General features: G+C 40.8%; 1 protein-coding gene across 2 annotated transcripts in view; it reads right to left on the reverse strand.

Annotated features, from left to right (window-relative positions):
* Positions 1 to 21,125, reverse strand: part of lpcat2 (lysophosphatidylcholine acyltransferase 2) — a 50,007-nt gene extending 28,882 nt beyond the window's left edge. Inside the window, exons 1-8 of one of the 2 annotated variants that reach the window (XM_048547112.2) lie at positions 20,920 to 21,124; positions 18,075 to 18,217; positions 17,292 to 17,336; positions 8,532 to 8,752; positions 6,019 to 6,131; positions 5,845 to 5,905; positions 5,112 to 5,170; positions 4,061 to 4,095 (exon numbers count right to left, since the gene is read on the reverse strand). In XM_048547112.2, coding sequence (XP_048403069.1) covers positions 4,061 to 4,095; positions 5,112 to 5,170; positions 5,845 to 5,905; positions 6,019 to 6,131; positions 8,532 to 8,752; positions 17,292 to 17,336; positions 18,075 to 18,217; positions 20,920 to 21,066 — 824 coding nt within the window. In that variant the 5' untranslated portion in view covers positions 21,067 to 21,124. Of the gene's footprint in view, positions 1 to 4,060; positions 4,096 to 5,111; positions 5,171 to 5,844; positions 5,906 to 6,018; positions 6,132 to 8,531; positions 8,753 to 17,291; positions 17,337 to 18,074; positions 18,218 to 20,919 lie in introns of both variants that reach the window. The other variant, XM_048547113.2, reaches the window with a different exon arrangement.
* Positions 21,126 to 21,564: the final 439 nt, after the last annotated feature.

Raw genomic sequence — 21,564 nt, forward strand, 5'->3', positions numbered from 1 at the left:
TTGTTATCTCGGATTCTCCAGCATCTGCAGTTCCCACTATCTCTGATACAGATTTGTATGACTAGTCCAGTTCAGTTTCCAGTCCACAATAACCACAGTATGCAGATAGAGCCTGCTACAGATGCAGCTGTCCATGACTGTTTCAGTCGGAGTGACCAACACACAGCCCTTGCAGAAATGAAGTCTCATCTTCACATTGAGAAGACGTGTCAGTGCTTTGTGTGGTACATTCACCGTGTTAAATGATGTGGGCTTCAGTATATTCAGCAAACAAGGCTGGGCATTCATGAGACACTGTGGGTCATCTACAGCAGCAGAACTGTACGCCTAAACCTCAAAGTTCAGCATATCCTCCACTCTACCATTATCATCAAGCCAGGGGATTAGCTCTGGTTCAACAGAGTGCAGCAGAGCACATCAAGAGCTGACCAGGCCTAAAAATGAGATATCAACCTGAAGCTACAAAACAGGACTACCTGTATGCCAAACAGCATATACAGTAAGTGAATCCTGAACACATGAATCAAACCCAAGGTCTGCAGTTTCCAATCTGAAAGGTGGTGGACAATTAGACATCTCAGTGGAGGGGCAGAAGGCTCCACAAATAGCCCATTTCTCAACAATTCATCAACGCAAAGCAAGGTTGAAGCACTCGCAACAATCTTCAATTAAAAGTGTTGAATGAACGATCCATCTTGGCCTCATGCTGAAGCTCCAAGCATCACAGACATCATATTTTCAGTCAAATTAATTTACCACACATGGTATCAAGACACAGTTGGTTACGTTGTATACTGCAAGGGCTATGGGTCATGACAAGACTCCTGTAAGCCTGAAGATATGTGCTCCAGAACTTGCCATGTCCCGAGCCAAGCTGCTCCAGTACTAGTTTCATAATGGTACTTATCAGACAACATGGAAAACTGCTGCCCAGGAATATCCCAAACACAATGTAAGGTCAACTCCAACAGGCCAGTTACCACCCAGTCTATACTTGATCATCAATGAAGTGATGGATAAGTGTCAGCAACAGCGCTATCAAGCTATACTTGCTTAGCAATAGCCTTCTCACTACTGCACATTTGGGTTCCACCAGTGTTAATCAACTCCTGATCTCAATAAAGGTCCAAATATGGAAAAAAAAAGTGCCAGATGCAAATGAAGAGCGACTGGCCCTGACATCAAGGCCAGAGGTGTCTGGATGTAGCTTCAAGGAGCCCTGGAAAAACAAGTCAATGGAAATTAGGGGAATCTCTCTGCTGGTTGGAGTCATATCTGGTACAAAGGAAGATAGTCGTGCCTGTGAGTTCAGATATCTCTGCTCCACAACATTTCTGCAGGAGGCAGTATCCTAGGCCTGTGGGGTAATTCATTTGCCTCACTAATAACTTCCCTTCATTGCAGAGGTCAGAAGTGATGTTTGCCAATGATTACCCAACATTCAGCACTATTCATTAATTTTCAGAGACTGAAGCAGTCCACATCTAATTGCAGCAACATCTGTACAACACACAGGTCTGAGCTGAAAAGTGGCAAGTCATATTTGTGCCACCCAAATGCTTGACAATGGCCACCTTCAATGGGGGAAAAAAATTTAAAAATGACAGCTGGACATTCAATGACACTGCGATCGTTGAATGTCTCACTAACATTTTGGAGTTACCGCTGACCAGAAACTGAACTGGACTAGCCATATCAGTACTGCAGAATTTAACCAAAGCCCCTTAGACAGCACTTCCTAAATCAATAACCAGTAACATCTAGAAAGACATCAGCAGCAGATACATGGGAACACAAACGCCTGCAAGTTCTCCTTCAGGCCAGTCATCATCCTGACTTGGATATATATAGCTGCCTCAAATTCATGGAATTTCTTCCCTAATGGCATTGACAGCTTATCCACAGAAAATGGGCTTCGGCAGCTCACCACTAGCTTCTGAAGGAGCAACTAGGGATGAACAATAAAATGTTGGCTTCTCCAGTGATACCTACATCCTAGGAATCATTTTAAAAATCTACATAGTTTTCATGCTTTAAATCAGCAAGAAAAACAGGCAGAAAACTTGTTTAAAAATGGGAAGGGATCAATAGTGACTTACACAACACACTTGATACAAAAATATTCCAAGGAATTCATAAACATGGCTACCAAATACTGATTATGGAGCCAGAAGAATTTGCTCGCTGGTGCAGCTAGGAGAGAAGACAGCAGCTCCTTGGCATTCTACCAAGCAGAAAATGATGGAAGGACAGTCTATGATCCAAAAGATGTATGCTGTGGCTAACTAAAATCTCTGGAAGATGTGTCTTGGTAAAACCAGCAGAACAAGGAGTTGGTCTTGTGTTGAAAGTCAGCTTGAGAATTATTATGAGCGTGAATAGGAGGAACTTTAGCAATCAGGTGGTGTTATGACTCTGAACCTAGGAAAATGTGAACCCAGGAAAATGCGAACCCATTGAAATCTTGACTTTATTGTGGACTGTCTCCGATAGAAGTGGTAATTCTGTGGAAAGCATACTGTCAAGTACATACATGTATTGTTGGTTATCAGTGCTGTTAGGACATTAACAACAATGTATCTCTTTAGTAGTTTAGAGTATTAGTTACTTAAGTAATGTTTAGTTGACGCTGATTGTCACAGCAGAAATTTTAAAACATTAAAAAGGAACTGAACAAGACTTCCAAGTTGGCAATTAAAATCTGTTTCAAGTTATCAGAGTCTAAAGGGATCACAATAGGTGGATTTGAAATAGAAATGTTCAGTGAAGTGAGCATTGATTTAAGGAGTTGATAACATCTTCAAAGATCTCAAAGGAAGGGAATTTAGAGATTGGTTGCAATTTCAAGTCAATGATCAGTCAAGGGTGTGAGTCTGAAGGATTGCCAACAGCACTCTCCATGCTGGCCCCATTATCAGCCTTTATTAAATTGTAATTCATGCAAACATCTTGTTTAACTCTTATTTTGTCGAAGCCTAATGTGCCTCTGCTTGTTAATTCACACTAATTCCCTATTCTTCCATTTGGTAATACAGCTACCTCAGATCTTCCATGACATCCACCATCCAATCCCTTAATTGTAACGGGGTCTGATCCACGTCAGCAGTGGAGATGTGCCTACTAAAGGGCACAGGGGTAAAACTCCACAAATTTGTTGCTTCAAACTCACAGGATCCGAAGAAATTTGTAACTGCCATTCTACTGTGGTCACTTCAAATACTCAAAATATTTGCATACGTACAGCAGCTTTTGAGTACTTTTTTGTGATTAACAAAGGTCCAAATACATGATAGTTTCATGATTTCACCAAAGTTTCCAGAGGAAATACAAAATTAAATAATAAATCAGCATTAAAACATGATATCTAAATAGTGACTGAAGCCCGACACAGGGCTAGTTACCCTGTCAGATAACAGCACACCAGAAAAGGAGGAAAATATGGGAGAAAAAAAAAGGAAAATACAATGAATAAAATTGAAAAAAACATTTTCTTAGCTTGTGTCTATTTTTGGAAGATGTATAAGAAAACAAAAGCCATAATATGCTCTGACATGATGACTCAAATGTTGGATAAACTAGAAAAGAGAAGCTTGATTATGAATATTAACTGAGGCAGAAATGAAACTACAGGAATATAAGCCCTATGAATAATCACATCTTACTTTAAGAGCTGTCGAACAACAGTTTTCAATGCAAGTTGACTCCAAAATAGGGAAGTACTTTCCATCCCTGCTTAGTGCCAGGAGGCTTTATGCTTGAAACTGGTGCCATAGTCATTAAAAACAAAATTAAACAGCCAAGCAGCTTTCTAACAATTTGGCAAGAGATTTTGTTCCTTGGGAAACATCATTGCATTGAGCTTTTGTTCAGCCTCTTCCCCTATAAAACTTCAACTATTTAATTTATTATGTAAGGAGGTATTTTACATGGTCCTCTAATTTTACTCAGGTTTTAAGAGAGAATTAAGCACCTGACATAAACCTTCAAGCTGGTTTCTTTATTATCAGTTATTATTCAACTTATTTCTAAATTATGAACTAAATTACAGTACAAAACTTACGCATTAGGTCCTTGCCAAGTCCATGTAACAGTGTCCTGTTGGAAAATATTTTTTGCAAATAGTTTAACCATTTACAATTTAATCCTTGCCAAATAATAAACATTTGTGAATGCTAATCACAATTAATGAAATCACATAATGAAATCTCAGTTTTCAGCAAATGAGGGGCTTGGTGAGGAAAATCTAAGAATAATTTACAGCTTGCTATAAAATGTGCAGAAGTTATACAGAGAGAGTAGCTCTTTACAAGCAATTAAGTATTCCTCACAGAAGTAATGAAGTTGTTTTTGAGAAAGAATCAGTTATTCTCATTCAATGACAACACTGACATTCATGCAGCAATGCTGAAACCTGTCCAAGCTCTATATCTCTCCTACATCCATAAGCAAACACGCTTGGGTGTCTTTAGATAAAGTAACATTTTAAATAATGCCTGAAACCATATGGTCCATGGCTGACAATCTATTGCGCATTTGTAATTATATTACTTTGACTTCAAATTATGGTCTGTTCGTATTCATCACTGCCACATTGATATTTTCACTGTAATCTGTCATTTTCTTTTTACAGTCACATCTTGTGACAACTGATATTCCATATGTTCTATTTGGATTAACTAAAATTGTAATATTTATTCCAATCTATTATTTTTAATGTTTTGATATTTATACAAGTCACTTCTAAGATATAATAAACAACTCAGAACAATCTTATATCAACTGCTTTCTTAAGACATGCTCGTTGAAAATCTGACATGAATGTATAAATTAAAATCTTGGTCTTTTTGAGAAATTGCCTCAAGCAACTCCAGGGAAGCTAACTATTCTCTAACTCAAGTGACTGAGCAAGTTAGCACAATTTCATTCAGTACAGACTGCATTAGGTGTGGTGAAAGAATCAGAGTCATTTGTTTTTCTTTTAAATAGTTACACTGTGATATGGACTACCACAAAAATAATAGTTGTATCATCTCCTAATCATTGGTTCCAGATGTCTAGGGATCAGAAGAGATGCAAGGTAAAATAAAATGAAATTATACACAAAGACTCACCAGTCTATTTGGGTATCGAATAATTACTGGCTGAACAGGAACTCCAGGAATAAAAGCACCTGCAAACATCACAAACAGTTCAAAAATCCTTATAATTTTTTGAAGCCATGAAACATTGAAACTGTTAATAATTCTTGACTTAAAATTGTGAAAATATTAAATGTGACATTTGGAGAGGCCAAAGATTTAATAATACAGCAAGATATGGCAACACATGAACGCAATCTTTAAAAACAGATAAAATATTTGGACCTTTTGGCATTTGTTAAGTTTATCTTACCCTCTCTATTAACCTGCCACAAAAAGCAGTTTCTGGACAGTAACAATTAATATCTGCCCATAAGAAAGATCTTTTCCGATTACTTAGTAACAGATCATTGACTGCATCAGAAATCTACCAGAAAATAATTTCATTATTTGTGAATTGCATTTGCTTAGAAAGAAAATGAATTCTCAGCACTTTTTTAAATGTGAAAATGAATGAGGTTTGATATCTTTATAAAGTAGATCTTTTGACTAATTTGCTCAAGTTATATTAAAATAAAAGGCCAAAATGTCAAAAGCAGTAAAAATTCAAATTCAATCAATTGCTCCTTTGTAGTTTTAACACTGTCTACTAACCGAACAGGATATTCTTAGTTGGAATCATTGAACCCTCTATTACCCTTGAAATTTTAAAGCTTTTGTATAAAATGTATACATGCATGAGAATTTGACAGAACAACGAGCTCACCTGATTTAAAAGTGATGAGGCAAGTACGATTTGTACAAGTACCTTCTGGAAAAATCATCAGCTTGAAAAAGAAAGAACAGCATTTCAAAAATGCAAACCTAAAAAGGAACCAAGGTCTAAAACAAAACTGCCAGAGCTTAAACAATCATATTTAGTTACATGTGTTTAAAATACCTGAGGCCATTTTCCTCTGGATTGTGCACGCTTTGTAATCTCTTCAACAGTTTTCCTTCGAGAGTTTGTTTCATGGCGAGACACCAACACAGGTTGAGAACACTGCAGTAATACTAAAATACAAAAAAAGATTCACAATTCTTTTTCCATTACACTAATTTAAATCAGTCACATTACCTGGAAAAAAGTGGAGTAAAGAACACAGTTAATGAAAGGCAGCAGTGCAAATTAAAGTTCACCTATTCAAACCAAAAACCTCAGTTAATAAGGCATTGATATAATTTTAACTGTAATAGTTTTATTCAATCACAAAGTGATTTTTATGAAAGATTTCACCCAGTATTTTCTGCTCTGCCTCCATTAGGCTACTTAAGTTTTCAGTGGTTCCAGTTGAGTTCTTCCACAAACTTTATTCCTTCATCAGGTATTTTATTTTAATTTGGTAAGGACAAGTTTCCACTTTGAACAGTCACTTTAACAATTTAGCAGTTCTGGTTAGGAATATCACCAGATTGGTGCAGAATAAAGCTTGTTCTGCTCGAGTCCAACAACGTATCAAACTTTTCTTTTGAAAAGACTTTTAATGGACAAATCTGATTTTGTCTTCACTTCCACCACCAGTCATCATTTATAGCTGGTAATTGGGAATGCATGCCAATTTATGTTAATTACTTTAAGCCATGTATAACAATTTTTAGGTCAGGCGCTCAATGTTTGATTGAAAAGGTAGTTTCAGGAATATCATTAATGAGGAAAGCATGGCAGTGTGGTGTATGAAGGGAATTATATTTAGGATCCCAGGATTTGAGTGGAGTGGAACGCTTACCAGAGATGTTTAAGAGGCCAGAATTTTGCATATGAAGATTTAATGGAGGGGCAGGAATCTGCATGAGATTATAGCGATAGGCAGGAATAAGGTCATGGAATGATATGAAATCAAGAATGAGAATTTAAAAACTGAAATGTTAATTGAATAGTAGTCAACCCAAGTCAGGAGGGACAAATGAATGGAGTTGACTTGAGTTAAGATACATGAGAAGCAGAGTTTCGGCTACTCTCAAGTTAACAGGGTAAAACATGTCAGATCAACTGAAGCGAATGGAATAGTCTAGTCTGGAGATAGCAAAAACATGAACAAGAATTTTATCAGTCGGTTATCTCCAGACTAGACTATTCCATTCACTTCACTTGAACTGACATGTTTTACCCTGTTAACTTGAGAGTAGCTGAAACTCTGCTACTCATATCTTAACTCAAATCAACTCCATTCATCTGTCCCTCCTGACTTGGGTTGACTACTATTCAATTAACATTTTAGGACATGCAAACTGGTAGAAGTAGGCAACTGTGGTCTGATGCATATTAGGGGGTTAAATATCACAGATCACTAACAAACTAGTTTAGTGTCAGACTGTTGTCAGACAGGGGAATGGGGTAAAATGCTAAGCAAAGCATTTTAGCATTTTAAAATGTCATTTTCAGTTAACAGGGACATGATAATGTTGAAAAAACAAAGATCCCAAGCAGCTTCACAGCGATGAAATGAACAGTCACTTAGCCAAATAAAAAGGGTGTCAAAAGCTAGTTATCAGAGAGTGATTAGTGTCTACACAACCACATTACAGCAAAAGGACTAGATTATGGAGGGAAAAAAATAAGCAAAGATGTCCTAGAGTTATTGTAATTTGTCTTAGACAAGGTAGTTTCTTTTAAACTTGTTCATACTTCACTGGCTAAGCAGGCATTTATTGGCAACCCACTTAATCTTGGAGAAGTAAGCTGCCTTCTTGAACAGTTGCAGTCCTTATTGAAGACTAAGATGCAGAGAAACCAACCAGTCTCTGTTCTCAGCCAAAACTCACCCGCTGGCACAGTTGATCACAAAGTGCTTTCTTATTTTTGGCACTCCAAATTCATACCCGATTACCAACCCTTTATCATCTTGAGTGACTATTAGTTCGTTCAAACAAAAACAAGTTTTAAAAAGCAATTCTCTTTACTGAGAGTGGCAAAACAAAATTGTTATTTGTTATGTTAGTGGTGGAGGATGGAATCAAAAGAAACAAATGTACATCATTGCTCCACTGGTGTGTCTGGTAGTTACATGCAAAAATATCATAGCATTACTTGGTGATAAAGATTTCCATTGTGAAGGTAATTAGCTTTATATGAATTCACAGTTATTAAATGGGCCTCATGAGCATTATGTTACTGCTTATGATCACAATTTCTACTACTTTAATTTGCAAATCCTTTTCCACCATCTTTCAAGCAGTGAAATGCTTGAAATGGATCAAGAAAGAAAAATGTGTATCTCTTGAAGCTATATGCTAATGATTTACAGATATTACTCTCCATGAAAAATACTTAGAAAATGTTATATTTTTATAACAATCTCATTTTCACATTCTAATAACTCAGGATAAGATTTCAAGCTAAGTATTTAGTAGCAGTTTATGAGACTGTAACACACTGTGCATTAGAACCAATAATAAATTCTTTAAAAAACTCACATCCAAACAAAGGAATGTCAGCATTCTCCGCTCTTGAGACAGTTGATGGTATCTCAGCAGCAATGTTCACAGCTGCATCAAAGAAGCTTGAGTGAGGAGCAACGACAAGAATGGGAGCCTCTATGCTGTCGGCCTTTTTCCCTTTCACCTTAATTTGCATGAAGCCCATACAGAAGAAAAATGCACGACCCACGAATTTCAACATAAACTGTGAAGCACGGCTGCAAGTGAAATTCATTGATATGAAAACTTAGCACTTCCTTCAACTTGGACTATGAAAACAAATGTAACTTAGTTTGATCAGAACAGGGAGAAAATAAAAAGCCCCTCCAGTTTCTGCTTCCTGCCAGAAAATAATTTTTAAACTGAATTTATTAAAGCCGTACAGATTGAAGATTTGTGTACCTGTTTCCTTTGCAAAGTTGCTACCCAAGAGATGATCTTAAATAACCTATTATTATAATGACAACAAGGAAAATATCAAAATTTGTCTCATGGGAATATTCTAATTTCAAAGTCCAATTTCAAAATACTTGATTTCAGATACATAAGTAGTTGTATGCACCACCTGTTCGGAAAAGATAGCTGACAGAATTAGGTGCTAGGAATTTCAAATGAGATTTTGGTTACTTTTGAAAAAGACCAATAGCCCAGCGCTTGAGGACTGTGTCACTCAGACTAGTACAGCATGATAAGATCACACATCAGGAAGGGAGTACCTATACCACAATATATTCATGCAAATGGTATTTTTAAACGAAGATGTTACAATTTAAACCACAGTCATTCTGCATTACCAATTAGATATTGATGCCCTGCAAAGCACACTGCTCATGCAAGTCTAATTGACAAAGGTAGCATGTAAGCTATATTCCCCCTTTATTGGATGTTTATGTCCCTGATTTGGAGAGCTTTGTATAATGTAAATCACTTTTTCATTTTGAGCTTTTATTTACAGACTATTAAACATCAGTAACGTTTTTAGACTTTGGTCACAAGAACATATTTGCATCTACCTACTGCAACTGTTGTTGCTAAACAATATCAGTGTCTAACTTTTGCTCCTGGGAGCACCTGGTTATCAATCTTTAAGTGTCCAGCATACAAAAGCTAGACATTTGTAATTCTGTTTCTTATTGATTAATTTGTCCTTGACATTTCAGAGCCATGGTTTGGAAATGACAGACTTCAAGTTCTGTTGTTTTAACTGTGGATGGATATTAGTGTTCTGCTGTAAAAACTATCTTCATCAGCAGCTTGAGAGATATGCACTGAATTCTTTAAATACGCTCCACGCATGATCCATGCTCCAGCTCCACACTCCTCAAACACCCTGATATAACCCATGAGCATACAATTTTGCAGATGTCTACCAAAGCAAGGACTCCTTCCAGGCCACAACAAATATGGCCTTAAATACTAAATGACACCCTCAGCAATCTGGAGAACTGATGATACAAGCCCTTTGATTAGTCACTTGCCTTAAAATTGTATATGTTGAAGACTTGCTTTTCAGACTACATCTTGGACAATCATGTTTCCACAGATACTTAACAGGTTAATTCCAGATTCTAAGAATACTTTCACCTTTATTTTTGCAATAGTTTAATTTTTCCTTTCAGTATCTGTTCTCAACGTAACGTTCCACACCAGAAGTCTGAAACATCTCCCTTTTCACTCAGATGTGACTTTTTTCAATTGTGGTCATTGCAGCCATTTTCTCCGTCACCTTCACAAGGTCAACAGTATCCCATATTTTTTAAACTTTCAACACATGCATCTCTGCATTCCCCACGTCTACCATCTACACTGTGATCCCATCAAGAAACACATGTTCTGGAGGCACTGATGTTTTTACAATAATCTCATTTACTATCCTTACTTTAGGAGGATATTGCTATTCACAGCTACTGTGAATAGCATGCACAAAAGTAATATTGCTTCTTCCCATACCACTGCAATTCTTTTAAACTGAGCACAGTTGTAGTCTTCTGTTTCCTTTGTACTAATAGTTGGTACATTTGGCTTATAACCTTTAGACACAGCTCTTCTTTCCAAATTCTGTTTAGGTCAGTCCTGGGAGATATTTAATTACATTTTCCTCTCAGTTCTGGTGAAGGACTCCTATTGGGAATATAAACTCAGTTCCTTCTCTGATCATTGAAAACAGTGCTTTGAAAACATTTTTACTAGGTTTTCATTCAACAAATGGCTTACTAATGCTAATGAGTATTTCAGGGCAGTCATATCTGCTGAGTTATGTTAGCTGAGCCACTCATGGAGTTTCCTGATGCAGCAGGGTGTGAGTGCAGCACACTAAATCACTATGCCAGGAATTTTTGAAGTTACTTCCCAATGAGAAGATCTGCCTATTTTTACCTCTATTAATGCCTGCCTCAAGACAGCTGAAATCCTCATCCATGGCTTTCCTACCATTAGACTTAGATTACCTAACCCATTTCAGGATAGCTTCCCACATTCTATTCTGTAAAATTTGAGGTTACCCAAAATGCTACTGCCCATGTTCTTAGTTGCACCAAGTCTCGTTCACCCACCAGCCCTGCGGCTGCTGGCCTACACTGGCACTCAGTAAAATAACAGCTCAGTTTTAAAATTCTTGCTCCCATTTCAAATCAGGAAGACAGGTGGTATGTTGGCATTCACTTTAAGAGGATTTCAATACAGGAGCAAAAAACTGAAATGTATACAATTCTGACGAACCAAAAAACTTCCCTCCAGTCCTGGGGTCCAGAGCTAAGCTGTCATTTTCTCAGAATATGTGGTCGGCTATTTCTGACCAAGATGGTGAGAAACTCACTCAGAAGGTGGTGAAGCTGTGGAAGTGATGTGACTGAATATTTTTAAAGAAATTGACAGATTGATAGAAAATAATATGCTAAAGGTGTCAAAGGGTAGGAGGTGAGTGGCAGTACGGCGTTGAGATAGAGGATAAGCTATGATCATGTTGAATGGCAGAGTAGAGTCGACAGATTGAAGAACTAACTTCTGCTGCTATGCTTCAATGTTTTCTTTCTATGGCCTCAATTTTCCAAAACTGCAGATCAACAACCCTCATATCTATTCTCATCAAGTTATTCAAATATATTGTTAATAATTGTGGGTCCCAGTACAAATTCTTATTGTACTCCACTAATTACAGATTGCCATTCTGAAAATCCTTATCCCAAATCTGTCTGATAGTAGTTAGCTAATCCTCTATCCATGCTGACATACGTCCTTCAACACCATGGATTTGTCTTATCAAAGTAAACTAATGTGGAGCACTTTAATCAAACTCCTCTTGGAATTCCAAAATCTAAAAAAGGTACCACTTTAGGTATTCTGCTTGTTACCTACAAATCAATTTGAACAGATTTGTCAGGCATGATTTCGCCTCATGAAGCCATGTGGATTCTGCTTATTATCCATTGCTAAATCCTCTGCTTTTACATCGTTTATAATAGATTCTAGCATTTCCCCAGGAACAGACATCAAGCTAACTGGCCGATACAGTTACCTGCTTTTGGTCTCCCTCCCGTTTTGAGTAAGTGTTCTATGGTTGCAGTTTTCTAACCCTCTGGGACTTTCAGGATCCAAGGATTCTTGGAATATTATTGCTTGTGTATCCAATATCTCTGTAGCTACTTCCATTAATATCCTAGAATGCAATCTAACAGGTCCAGAGGCCTTATTGGTCTTTAGTCCCATTAATTTCCCCAGTACTTTTTCCTCTAGTGATTGATTGTTATTATATGTATTTCCTCTTCACCTTTTGCCCCTTGATTCAATGACTTCTACTGTCGAGAATGATGCAAAATATTTATTTGCCGCCTCTGCAATTTTCTGGTTATCCATTATTTCCTCAATTTCACTCTTTAAAGGGCCTATGTTCACTTTGACAACTGTTCCTTTTTTTAAAAAAAAGGGTCTTACTGTCTATTTTGATATTACTTGCTAACTAGTCTCAAAAGTGTAGTTTCTCCCTTGTTATTTTTTTTTGTATTTCAAACATTACCAGTCCTTTGATTCAAAATTAATCTTTGGATCTGCTTTCAATTCAATTCTACGCCCAACTTCCTTGGTTAATAATGGTTCGTTGCTGGAAACATGATGCCCCACCTCAAAACCTGCTTCTCTGACCCAAGTTTCTGGCCATCCATACATTTTTGCTTTACAATGCTTTTGGAGTGCTTTGGACCAATTTGTTTTGTTCGAAGTGCTGCATAAATATGTGGTGCCACTGCCCATTGCACTGTTCCAGAAAGTTGCCAGTGAATTTCAAAGTCAATTGCTTACAAGTGTGGAAGAAAAGATGGACAAATGATTCATTACGTATTTATTGCCTTGCCCAAATTACGTACACACAACTAAATAAAACCTTGCAAACCATTAGCCTTAGAGCAATGAATATGCTTAACAGATCACCATCTAGTATGTAACCATCTGGTGCAACTAGTTGATAAATATTGAACTACACTTCTTTCTCTAGAAGCCTGAAGGGTTTCTTTTTTAAAAAGGATGCTTTAAATGATTTTATAACTTCTTAATCGTACAATTCTATATAAAGAATTTAACAATTAAACAGACATTCATTTTTGTTAAGTTCCAGGGCATTAATTGGGACAACTAAGCACAGATCAGTCTCTCAAGAAAATAATGCAGTCAAGTCATATTTTTACAATGCCATGAAATTGCATTCTTAAATTTAAGATGTTTGCAACAGCTTGAAGAAGTGTTAGTTTGAGTTAATGAATTCAACTCAAAAGTAATGAATAAAATTTTGTGGTGCTAAATATTTAGCAAGAAAACAGATGCAGTGCAGATGAAAAGCCTTGATAAAACCTCGATCAATTCCAAAATATTTTTAAGTGACCTAAAATTTGTGCAGCAACTTTCTTTAGAACAGACACAGGATATAGAAGTTAGTGAAATTAAAAAGTACATTCGTGATTAAAAATAAATTGCTAAAAAAGTAGGCTGCCTGGTGATGCTGCATTCACAGTGGAGTACTTCTGAAACAAATGCTTCTTTAACACTAAACATTGTGCTACAATGTACAACATTATTATCCTTTTACACTAACCTACTTTAATATGTTGCACTAACAGTTATTCTTAACTTTTGACACATCAATTTCTCAAGGGTTAAATAAATAACCCTCACTTGGCATTTATAATTTGCTCTGATCCATTTCTAGCCAACACCAAATTATCAGACCGTAATAATGACCATCAACTTAAATGGTGCCCATTAAGATATGGCTTTTTAAAATAAAAAACTCCAAAACATGCATATTAATACAGAATTTCTGTGAACTGAGGAACAAGGCATCAAAATGAATTGATTCTGCACAGTCCATCGATAATTAAGATATCAAACGCTTTTCATTTTCCAATAGACTGTTTTTGGTCTCTCCCTTGGGTATAACTCTACCTTTTTAAAAACCACACTTCACAGTACAGTAAAGTACCATTAGTGCAATCAAAACAAAGGTTCTGGATATAGTCAACACTGGAGTACATTGTGTTGCAAAAGAAACAGCAGCCAAAATGAGCATGAGTTGACACTTCCATTCACTACTTAAAGATGGGAATGGGTCTTGGCATATTAAAAGAGTTCAGCTACATATCTGAAAAAACACAATGAGGACAATCAAGAAAGTGATCTCATGCCAAATTGTAGAAGGAATCAAATCTTGCCAGGATGTCAAATAAATTCAATAGGAGCAGGTTCCAACAAATTTGCATCCAAAAATTTTAAATGTCATTGTTTCAGCATACTGAAATTATTTTCTAGGAACATTTGGAGTAAGATCACCATACGTAAATCAGTGCACAAGAACAGGAACATTTACTCATTCCACATCCTTAATGGTGCCCAGATTCTGTGCTATACCCTCAATCTTTTACAATTTACAATGACTCAGAAGAGGGGAGCAAAGCATGGTAACTAAATTCACAGATGAGACCAAGATATATTGCAAAGACTGGAGGAAGGTGCAGAGAGATAGAATGAACGGCAAAAAAAAATGAGATGGAGCATAATGTGGGAAAATGTGAAGTTCACTTTGGCAAGAATGAAAAAGCAGAGCGTTACTTAAATAGTGAATGACTGCAGAGTGAATTAGATGTTTGCGTGTAGGATTTAAAAACAGCTGGTGTACAGGTTTCGGCAGGTAATCAAGATAGCCAGTGACATACTATCCTTTAAGGATGTTATGCTAATTTTGGCTTCCAGCATCCTCCTGATTTAATTGTTCCAGAGTTGGTGGCCCTACTTTGAACTATTTAGGGCCTAAATTCCCAAATTCCCTTCTTTGATGCTACTTAAAATGTACCTGACTAACTAAAGTTTTTGGCTATCTATCTAATATTGCCTTTGCCATTCAGATTTAAAACTAGTGCATCCAAAAAATTGAACTGCATTTTTACAAGCTTTTTTTAAACTGTATTAAATAGTTGCTGTCTCACTCAAAATATTTTGGTGAAGCAAATCCAATAAATGTTTTATGTAACATGTTCTTAGTTGAATCCTTGTCTGTGTGCCTCTGCCGGAGTAAGTGTGCAGAATTTTTAGACCTCACTGTGTAAGTAAACTATATTTATTATGTCCTGGAGTGGCATCCTCCCCTGTTTTACCACTTTACTACTGCTATGATTAGATTACGATACAGGTTACATATGTTTCTGTTAAGGAGTATGAGGTAAATGTTACTACGTTATGACTGTATTTATCAATGCCTTCACCTTTCTTTCACAGTCAAATTAAGTAAATCGCAGCAAAATTATACAATGCGCCACCATAGCCTCAGGCAATGCAAACTACTCCTTGTACTAAACTTTTCATTTGCAATTCTTAACATAAGCTTGAAGGGAGAGTGGGAGGGGTGGAAGAAACATGATAGAATATACTCATTTATGTCGGAAATCTCATTCGAGCAAAACAGATTAGCTCGTGTGAAATCTTCACACATCAAGATGTGTTCTGTAAACCCATCATAAAATGATTATGTTAGGAGCTCTAGTTTTACGCACAAAGATGTTGCCAGTTGTTAGAATCCAGTTTGCAAGTCTAAACAACATGCAATCTACTACGGCAGCATCTGTGGAAAGTACCTTTTCCTAGCCACAATATTTTCTGAAAGGTCACTAGGTTCGAAACAGTAACTGCTTTCTTTCCACAGAAGCTGCCAGACCTGCTGAGTTTTCCGAGCAGTTTGTTTTTGTTTCTGGCTTCCAACATCCACAGTTCTTTCGGTTTTATGTAACCTATTATTCCTTGTAGGACACTAAACTAAATCTTGGACAATACTAAGCAAATATTCATTGAAATATTGTATCAGAGATAATGGGAACTGCAGATGCTGGAGAATCCGAGATATCCAAGGAGCTGGATGAACACAGCTGGCCAAGCAGCATCTTAGGAGCACAAAAGCTATTATTTGGATTCTCCAGCTATTCCCTTTCTGTTTGTAATTAAGACAATTAACAAAGTATTAGCATGCATTCATAGGAATAGCTCTTGTAGCACAGCAGGAGAGCCACTACCCCCCACTCAGGAGGCTTAAGTAGAAAGCTTTTGTGCTCCTGAGATGCTGCTTGGCCTGCTGTGTTCATCCAGCCTCACATTTTATTATCTAGGCTTAAGTAGAAGTCTCACCGGCTCCAGAAGTGTGTCATAACATTTCTGAACAAGCTGATTAGAAAATATCTATACATACGTGCTGTGAAGGGATAGGGGTGCAGAGAAGCAGTGCAGTGGTGGGGGTGTTCAAACGCAGATGGGTGGGTGCATGTGTGGCGGCTGGGGCGGGGGGTGTTCAGAGGAAGAAACGGATAAGGAAAGTTATCTGCTTCACGTTACTCTGGATTTACAACAAAATCCGAAAATAAATGACGAGCGATAAGTAAATCTTTACAAGATGCTTGCTGAAATATGTTGACAGCAATTCAGCTGTGAGGTTACAAAGTAATAAGGAAATCAGGTGATAAGAATGAAGAGAGTTACCTACAACCATGGTCAGGACTACTGTCATTTCCAACCCCACACCTCCACCTTCATTTATTCAAGTGATTATGAAACTACAAAAGGTGAAATTCCTTCTTCCTTCATTGAGGATTTAGAAGACTAGATGCAAGAAATCCAAAATTGGGCAAAATGATTGCATCAGAACTTCACTTCCTGCTGATACAGAAATTGGCAACAGCTAAAGGGGAAGAGTTTGTTCTCTAAAAGTGAGAAAATAAGAGAAAGCCACTCTATAACATGTCTAGAGTACAGACCAGTTTACGACTCATGCAAATGTTTCTCAGTACCCTGGATCCTACATCTGTAATTCCCTGAAATTGCAAAGTAAAGTTCTACAGATACAACTTGAGTTCAACCTCTACAGAAGTAAAAATAGAATGGGACATAAAGACAGACAATTGGCAATGCATAACAGAGCACAACATAGCACCACAGCATGATTGACAGGAACAAGGTTTATTAAGTGAACACCCTGAGCTCAATATGCAACGTTAGCTAGATTAACTTAGATATTTAAAGCCTGCAGCAGGTAAACCATTTCATCAGAAAGATCTGATATCAACATCAAATTTTAATTTATTTGAAAAGATCATCTGAAATCAATTCTTTCCTGTTCTTTCAATGTACGGTACCTTATTCTAAGTCACACGTTGATTGTTTACAGGTTCCACTCTGACACACTCAGTTTACTGACATTTTCCATTTAGATTGAGAGGGAAAGTATTTACTCACAAGAGACGCTGAAATCCCGCTGTCACTGCCAACGTAAGATACTCCCTTCAGAGAATGAGACAACAAAATATATACTTAAGAGTTCTAAATATATCTGGGTGACAATTCATTGCTTTTTTAAAATTAATCCTGTTTGGACATATTATGGCACCCCTCTACGAGAGCTGGGACTTGAACCCAGACTTTCTGGCCCAATGAAGACAAGCCAATTACACCACAGGAGCCCCTTGCATTTCTTCCCCCATTGGTGTCAACACAGATTTGGATACCAATTAACTTGAAAAATAAGAATGCAACAGTGCTTCAAGTGCCAAAGAAACTCAAGCAGACTAAAGGCAAGTGGTGTGATCCCTCAGGGAGGAACTCTGCAACTATACCATTAACAACAGCCTGAAAGGCAAATTGCAAGGTACCCAGAGGTTAGCAAACTACCAAGCAAACCTTTATTAGGCCCTGTATGTCAGAAGAACACGCAGAACTCAGTTATTGTTACACACTAGATACAAACGAGGCTCGAGAAACAAGAGCTGGAGTACACCACAAAGCCCCTTGAGCCTGTTCCACTCGATAGAATTGTGGCTAATCTTTCATCTTAATACAATTTCCCATTTATACATCAAACACACAGGACTGAAAATTGCATATAGCAACCTGGCAATTCCTGTCAGCTTCTTTATATGGAAGAGATGTACAGCTTTAAAGAACATCCTCCCAGAGGATAATGATTGGTATTTGGTCTTGGCAGTTCATATCTATTTTTGACCAAAAATGAGCAGTGCTTACCGTTTCCAGCTTGGAATTGGCTCTGAACTTGCACATATTGGGCAGCACATCCGTCCTACAAGTGCACATGGCCAAGCGATGAGGGCAATGAAGAAAATACAGAGAAGGCGCAGAGGTACAAGAGTAACACTGGCCACAGCTATCTACAAATAAAATAAATATGATGATTGTCAGCCAATTGCAATAAAAGCAAAAAAAAATAATTTTCATAAAAACAGCAATAAATCTGTCCTCAAAACTTATACGTACTGCAATCAGGATCAGGATAATTCACCCAGTAAAACTTACAGAACTGAGCCCCATAAACTATAGAACTGTGCACAGACAAAGAGATACAGAATCAAACGACAACAATGGCAAAGGCAAGCCTAAACTTTGACGAACCCTGCACCTGTGACTCCACACATAGCTAACTGTCACTCTCCCCTTCTTCTACATTTAGACATAGTCTCAAATCTGCTAACCATGCTAAATCCTCAGTATTTACAATATTCATACCATACTTACCACACAGTGGTGGCCACACTCTCTATCAATATCACTACTTGTGCATTCGTCACCCTCTTAAAGAAGTTGCCCATCCATATACTCTATACTATACAACCTACTGAACACTATGTGCAATTAAGTGTAATTTTTATATATTTACCTTAGTAACACCTCAATGTTAACACCTCACTCTGACCAATGAATCCCCTAATGCTGCCCCCCCAAATCTGACCCCGTCGTCACCCCCCCAGTGCTGACCCCTCACTCCGACCCCGTCGTCACCCCCCCGGTGCAGACCCCTCACTCCGACCCCGTCGTCACCCCCGCAGTGCAGACCCCTCACTCCGACCCCGTCGTCACCCCCCCAAGAGCTGACCCCTCACTCCAACCCTGCTGACAGCCCACCAGTGCTGACCCCTCACTCCAACCCCGTTGACAGCCCCCTCCCAGTACTGACCCCTCACTCCGACCGCGTCGTCACCCCCCCCCAGTGCTGACCCCTCACTCCGACCGCGTCGTCACCCCCCCCAGTGCAGACCCCTCACTCCGACCGCGTCGTCACCCCTCCAGTGCAGACCCCTCACTCCGACCGCGTCGTCACCCCTCCAGTGCAGACCCCTCACTCCGACCGCGTCGTCACCCCTCCAGTGCAGACCCCTCACTCCGACCGCGTCGTCACCCCCCAGTGCAGACCCCTCACTCCGACCCCGTCGTCACCCCCCCCAAGAGCTGACCCCTCACTCCAACCCTGCTGACAGCCCGCCAGTGCTGACCCCTCACTCCAACCCCGTTGACAGCCCCCTCCCAGTAATGACCCCTCACTCCGACCAGGTCGTCACCCCCCCCAGTGCAGACCCCTCACTCTGACCCCGTCGTCACCCTCCCAGTGCAGACCCCTCACTCCGACCCTGTCGTCACCTCCCCAGTGCAGACCCCTCACTCCGACCCCGTCGTCAGTCCCCCAGTGCAGACCCCTCACTCCGACCCCGTCGTCAGTCCCCCAGTGCAGACCCCTCACTCCGACCCCGTCGTCAGCCCCCCAGTGCAGACCCCTCACTCCGACCCCGTCGCCACCCGCCCAAGAGCTGACCCCTCACTCCAACCCTGCTGACAGCCCCCCCCCAGTGCTGACCCCTCACTCCGACCGCGTCGTCACCCCCCGAGAGCAGACCCCTCACTCCGACCGCGTCGTCACCCCCCCAGTGCAGACCCCTCACTCCGACCGCGTCGTCACCCCCCCAGTGCAGACCCCTCACTCCGACCCCGTCGACACCCCCCCAGTGCAGACCCCTCACTCCGACCCCGTCGACACCCCCCCAGTGCAGACCCCTCACTCCGACCCCGCCGTCACCCCCCCAAGAGCTGACCCCTCACTCCAACCCTGCTGACAGCCCGCCAGTGCTGACCCCTCACTCCAACCCCGTTGACAGCCCCCTCCCAGTGCTGACCCCTCACTCCGACCGCGCCGTCACCCCCCCAGAGCAGACCCCTCACTCCGACCGCATCGTCACCCCCCAGTGCAGACCCCTCACTCTGACCCCGTCGACACCCCCCCAGTGCAGACCCCTCACTCCGACCCCGTCGACACCCCCCCAGTGCAGACCCCTCACTCCGACCCCGTCGTCACCCCCCCCCAAGAGCTGACCCCTCACTCCAACCCTGCTGACAGCCCCCTCCCAGTGCTGACCCCTCACTCCGACCGCGTCGTCACCCCCCAGTGCAGACCCCTCACTCCGACCCAGTCGTCACCCCCCCAGTGCAGACCCCTCACTCCGACCCAGTCGTCACCCCCCCAAGTGCAGACCCCTCACTCCGACCCTGTCGTCACCCCCCTGTGCAGACCCCTCACTCCGATCCCGTCGTCACCCCCCCCAGTGCAGACCCCTGACTCCGATCCCATCGTCACCCCCCAAGTGCAGACCCCTCATTCCGACCCCGTCGTCACCCCCCCAGTGCAGACCCCTCACTCCGACCCCATCGTCACCCCCCCAGTGCAGACCCCTCACTCTGACCCCATCGTCAACCCCCCCCCCAAGAGCTGACCCCTCACTCCAAACCTGTTGACACCCCCCCAGTGCTGACCCCTCACTCCAAACCTGTCGTCACCCCACCAAGTGCTGGCCTCTCACTCCGACCCTGTTGACACCCCACCCCCAGTGCTGACCCCTCACTCCGACCCTGTTGACACCCCACCCCCAGTGCTGGCCCCTCACTCCGACCCCATCGTCACCCCCCCCCCCCCCAAGAGCTGACCCCTCACTCCAAACCTGTTGACACCCCCCCAGTGCTGACCCCTCACTCCGACCCTGTTGGCCACTAACGGCCGACAGACTCGCACAGTCGCCTCTTCACGTACCTTGAGCTTGTCGGTCACGCTGAGCTGCATATGATAAATGAATGGGTTGATAATGGGCGGCTGAAGGAGTGAGTTCTGCCTGGGAACCGGGAACACCCTGTTGGCAGACCGGATCCTGCCCGCATTCAGGACACAAACGCCTGACATACCACCCAGAGAGAGCTTCAGCGCCGACTGCCTGCGGCTCAGCCCAGAGCATGCGCAGAGCGGGCAAGGCGTCAAACACCCAACTCGGATCGAGCATGCGCAGATCTGCCCGTGTCTCACGGCCCCTCCGTGAGCATGCGCAGAGCGGGAGGTGTTACCCCCGCCTCCACTATGAGCATGCGCAGAGCGACGCGTGGGGTTTTGCCCCGCCTTTCATGCTCTGCCCGGGGCGTTCAGAGTGAAGGCATTGACTTTGACAGAGGATTAGATTGACTGACTTTATTTAACTGTAATAGGATTAGTTACCTCGAGCCAAACTGGATTATTAATGCTGCACCGAAAACAAAATATTATATTTCAATTTCTTTTGATAGGACAGTGCAGGGGTATTCCTGTCTATAACAAGTCACTGCGAAATCTTTATAGTTGCCAGTGAAAATGCTTAGATACACTCAAAAGAGCTCTTGTGGTGCTGTGGTTGTATCACCACTACTGAGC

This window comes from Stegostoma tigrinum, chromosome 16 (assembly GCF_030684315.1).
Source record: "Stegostoma tigrinum isolate sSteTig4 chromosome 16, sSteTig4.hap1, whole genome shotgun sequence".
Classification (NCBI taxonomy): Eukaryota; Metazoa; Chordata; class Chondrichthyes; order Orectolobiformes; family Stegostomatidae; genus Stegostoma; species Stegostoma tigrinum.